Source organism: Orycteropus afer, unplaced genomic scaffold (genome assembly GCF_000298275.1).
Source record: "Orycteropus afer afer isolate SDZICR_OR568_19922 unplaced genomic scaffold, OryAfe1.0 scaffold00105, whole genome shotgun sequence".
NCBI lineage: Eukaryota > Metazoa > Chordata > Mammalia > Tubulidentata > Orycteropodidae > Orycteropus > Orycteropus afer.
The window spans coordinates 2,611,371-2,616,486 of record NW_006921692.1 but is presented as its reverse complement, the minus strand read 5'-3'; the positions used below and the strand labels follow the sequence as shown (position 1 = coordinate 2,616,486).

The window sequence follows — 5,116 nt, the reverse complement described above, 5'->3', positions numbered from 1 at the left end:
AAAAAAAAATGTTTTTTCTTCTAGGGATGCCCTCTGCATCTTTATTAGTAAATCTTCTTTCAGCTTTACTTGTGCCCTTTGTGTTTGGTGAAACAGAAGTGAGATTTGCTGGACAAACAGAATTTGTTGTTAATGAAACAAGTACAACAGTTATTCGTCTTGTCATCGAAAGGATAGGAGAGCCAGCAAATGTCACTGCAGTTGTATCGGTAAGAAATGATCATAGTTCTATAGTTACTGAAATATACATGAAATTTGGTTCTTCTACTATTTGGTATTCTGAATAGTTAAACTATAATAAAATCACTGGCAGATACATTGCTCCACTCATGTCTATTACAGGTTTGTAGAGTGTTCTCAGGTAGCCAAGTACATTGGACAGTAGTATTTTAAAAACAGAGTGATCATTTTAAAGTGTTCAGATATTTATTTTAAAGAAATTAAAAATAAAATATCAACATATATTTCTAGGTAAAAAAGATTTTTTATGGTTAATTTGGATTCTAGTTATTCAGACTTATTTTCTATTGCAGGGAAACTTAGAGAAAATTTATGAAATAGTTAGAAGCACATAAGTGACAATAGAAAAAAATGTCATGTCAGAGCTTATTTTATGGGAGAAAATGAAATGAAGTAGATGTTTTAACTGTTGTTTTCTCTTGTACACAATTATTGGATGGATTGTGTGTGCATGCATATATGTCTATTTTTAGTCAGGAAGTATTATGTGAGGCTATTGCTATATTTGAAGCTGTAGTACTTAAAATTGTTTTTTATAAAAATAAATATTTTAGCAATAAGTTAAATTATCACATTATGAAACATTTCTCTTTTCATAGAGAAAAAGAGAAAAAGAACAAAATATACCTGTGAAACAAATCCAAGTGTTATTATTTTGGGCATTGCTTTTTATCTTTAGTTTAATTTGTGGCACATATGTACATATTTATTGGCTTTCAAAGTTTATATTTGATAATCTGCTTTTTCATGTGACTTTTATTTTATCCTAACAATTTTTCTATCTTTTCCACAACTTTCCTGGATGGTGGTATCATCATTTACTCATTCTTGCTCAGCTGTTTTCCAATGAGATTGCTGCCAATTTGTGTTATTATGAAAGTTGAGCTGATAAAAGTTTTACGTAGATATAAATTTTGCACATTTCAGATTTTTAAATGATTTTTGTAAGTTCGATTACTGTGTTGTTTGTTTCAGTAGCTATTGACACTTAATGGTTTCTGAAAGAGTGTATCTTTTTTTTGTGTGTGTGGTAAGGCAGGAGTAAAAGTTTTCTAACACTCTTGCCCTTAGTTGAGTTTCTCAAATATTTAAGATCTGCTTTATTAATATTTTTAGTGAAAGTTTACACAGCAAATTAGGTTCCCTTTTATTAATCACTATACCAATTTTTCCATGACATTGGTTACAGTTTTCACAATGTGTCAATACTCTCATTAATTCCATTCTGGATATATCCTTTCTGTTGTTGTTGTTGTTGTTATGTGCCCTTGAGTCGGCCCCAACTCATAGCTACCTCGCCTTGCGTTTCTGAGGCAGTATCACTACGGAAGTAGGATTGCCCAACCTTCCTTCCGAGGAGTGGCTGGTGGGTTTGAACTGCCAGCCTTCTGGTTAGCAGTCAAGTGCTTTAGCCACTATGCTACCAGAGCTCCTATATCCTTTCTGGTCATCTGGTTTCCTTGTCCCTTTACCCTTTCCTTTTTCCTTTAGAGTAACTGTTGACTGCTTGATCTCATAGAGATGATTTTTCAAAGGTGCATAGTAGTCACCAGTAATATTCTCTATTACATGAGCCAATCTGTTATTTAGTTAAATGGTTGTTTTAATTCAAGGTTTATGGAGTATGTCAGGGTTATAGTCACAGGGAGTCTTCTAGTGTCGACTGGTCCAGTAAGGGGACTTTTGGAAATTTTAGTTCTGGACCACTCTTTTCTCCCCTCATATCAGGTTCCCTTTTTGTGGCCCTGATCAGAATAGTCATTAAGGGTAGCTTGAGATCATCTAAGGAGCTCTGGTGGCACAGTGTCTATGGCATTTGGCTGCTAACCAGAAGGTTGGTGGTTCAAACCCACCAGCCACTCTGTGGAAGGAAGACTGGGCAATCTACTTCTGTAAAGATCTGCTGCCTTGGAAACCCAGTGGGGGTCGCTATGAGTTGGAATTGACTCAGTGGCAGTGAGTTTGGTTTTTTGGTTTTTGGAGACCATCTAGCGCTTCTGGTCTTAGGGTAAATGAGGCTGAAGTTCAGGTAGACTTTTAGTCCTGTAGACTAGTTTCTTCTCTGAGTATTGATTCCTTTTTTTTCTCTTTTGCATTGGAGAAGAGACAACAGTTGTATCATAAATAAAAACTAGAAATTGACAAAAATTTCCTTAAACATGTCCTATATTTTTTATTTATACTAAATCTTCTATTTCTAGTTGTTAAATTGTACATTTTGAGTTCTCTGGTGAACGAAATTTCAATTGGGGTTGCATAAGAAGTTGTTTCTTTACAATTTCATAATTATTATCTCATAGTTATTACCAAGAATCTATCTTAAAAGAAATACCTGATTTTACAAAATGAGGTGATCAGAAATTAAAGAAAAGTTGTTAACAGCTAAGACATTTGGAATGCTAAAATAATTGAGTCTGTCTTTGAGTAATTGTAGGAGAATATAAATGCAACTTCAGATTGAAATTTTTGGAAAGGACAGTTCCTTTGAACTTGATAGGGAAATTAGTTGATTTTCAGGAAACATTTTGTCAGGCTGCTTCCACCTCTTCTTTGAGAGAATTTTATCTACAATTTATCTTCCTGTAGTCTATTCCAGATCAAACAAAAGGCAGAAGGGGAAAAGAAAAAAATAATCTCATTGTTACTTTGCTTTGTGATTCTTTTCTTTTCTTTCTGGCATATAAACAAATTTTCTTGTACAGAAAAAAATTCTTTTTGTGATAGTAGTTTTTTGGAGATGAATTTTACTAGTTGTTAAATATTTGTGCTTTGCATTTTTGTACATCCTATCTGTAAGTGTCCCACCACTTGTCTGTCAGTTTTTTATACTTTGGTGGCTTGTGTGTTACTGTGAGGCTAGAGGCTATGCCACTAATATTTCAAATACCAACAGGGTCACCCATGGTGGATGGATTTCAGTGGAGCTTCAAGACTAGGACAAACTTGAGAGAAGGGCAGGGCCATCCACTTCTCAAAGAATTGGCCAGTGAAAACCTTATGAATAGTTGTAAAGCACTGTCTGATATAGTACTGGAAAGCTTTATGAATAGCCCCGGGACATTGTCCAGTATAATGCCAGAAGATGAGCCCCTCAGGTTGGAAGGCACTCAGAATATGACTGGGGAAGAGCTGCCTCCTCACCTTAGTCATGTGGATGGAGTAAAGCTTTTGGGACCTCCATTTGCTGATGTGGCCCAACTAAAAATGAGTAGAAGCACCTGCAAACATCCAATAATAATTGGAACATGGAATGTATGAAATATGAATATAGGAAAACTGGAAATTGTCAAAAATGACAACAGAACACAAAAAGATTGTTATCCTAGGCATTAGTAAGCTGAAATGGACTGGTTTTGGCCATTTTGAATCAGACAACCATATGATCTACTATGCCAGGAATGACAAATTGAAGATGAATGGTGTATGGCATTCATCGTCACAAAGACTATTTCAAGATCTTTCCTAAAGTACAGTGCTGTCAGTGATAGGGTAAAATCCATATGGCTACAAGGAAGACCGGGAGCCCTGGTAGCATAGTGCCTAAGGCACTTGACTGCTAATCAGATGGCTGGTTCCTCAGAAGGAAGATGGGGCAATCTACTTCCGTAGCGATACTGCCTTGGAAACCCAAGGAGGAGTCGCTATGAGTTGGGTCTGACTCGATGGCACATAACAACAACAAGAACAAGGAAGACCAGTTAATACTACCATTATTCAAATTTACACACCAATCACCAAAGCCAAAGATGAGGAAAGTGAAGATTTTTACTAACTTCTTCAGTCTGAAATTGACTGAATATGCAATCAAGATGTGTTGATTATCACTGGTGAGTGGAATACAAAAGTTGGAAACAAAGAAGAATAACGGTAGTTAAAATATATGGCCTTGGTGATAGAAATGATGTTGGAGATCACATAATAGAATTTTGCAAGACTAATGACTTATTCATTGCAAATACCTTTTTTTCAACAACACAAATGGCAGCTATACATGTGGACCACAGCAGATGGAATATACAGGAATCAGATCGACTATATCTGTGCTGAGAGGCGATGGAGAAGCTCAATACTTCCAGCCAAAACAAGGCCAGCAGCTAATTGTGGAACAGACTGTCAGTTGCTCATATGCAAGTTCATGCTGAAGCACAAGACAATTAAAACAAGTCCATGAGAGCCATACTGTCAGAAGAGACTCTTGAATGGAGAATAGCTAAAGCAAATGGTAGAAACGACAAGATAAAAGAGCTGAACAGAAGATTTCAAAGAGCAGATTGAGAAGACAAAGTCAATTATTATAATGAAATGTACAAAGACCTGGAATTAGAAAACTGAAAGGGAAGAACACGCTCGGCATTTCTCATGCTGAAAGAACTGAAGAAAAAGTTCAAGCCTCGAGTTGTAATATTGAATGACTCAATTGGCAAATACTGAATGATGCAGGAAGCATCAAAAGGAAATGGAAGGAATACACAGAGTCACTGTACCAAAAAGAGTTGGTCGATGTTCACACATTTCAGGAAGTGGCATATGAGCAAAAAACCAATGGCATTGAAGGAAAAAGTCAAAGCTGCACCAAGTAATTAGCAAAAAACAAGGCTTCAGGAATTAATAGAATTCCTATTGAGAAGTTTCAACAAACAAGTGCCATGCTGGAGATGCTTACTCATATATGCCAAGGAATTTGCGAGATAGCTACCTGGCCAACTGACTGGAAGAGATCCATATTTGTATCCATTTCAAAGAAAGGTTATCCCACAGAATATGGAAATTATTGAACAGTATCATTAATGTCACATGCAAGTAATAATTTTGCTGCAGATAATTTAAAAATGGTTGCAGCAGTATATTGACAGGGAACTTCCAGAAATGCAAGCTA

At 36.0% G+C, this 5,116-nt stretch overlaps 1 protein-coding gene across 1 annotated transcript in view; it reads left to right on the top strand.

The window, feature by feature from the left end:
- The first annotated feature begins 26 nt into the window (after positions 1-26).
- Positions 27-5,116, top strand: part of ADGRV1 (adhesion G protein-coupled receptor V1) — a 947,781-nt gene continuing 942,691 nt past the window's right edge. The window contains exon 1 of the mRNA XM_007943393.1: positions 27-209. Within this exon, the coding sequence (XP_007941584.1) occupies positions 27-209 (183 nt within the window). The remainder of the gene's footprint in view (positions 210-5,116) is intronic.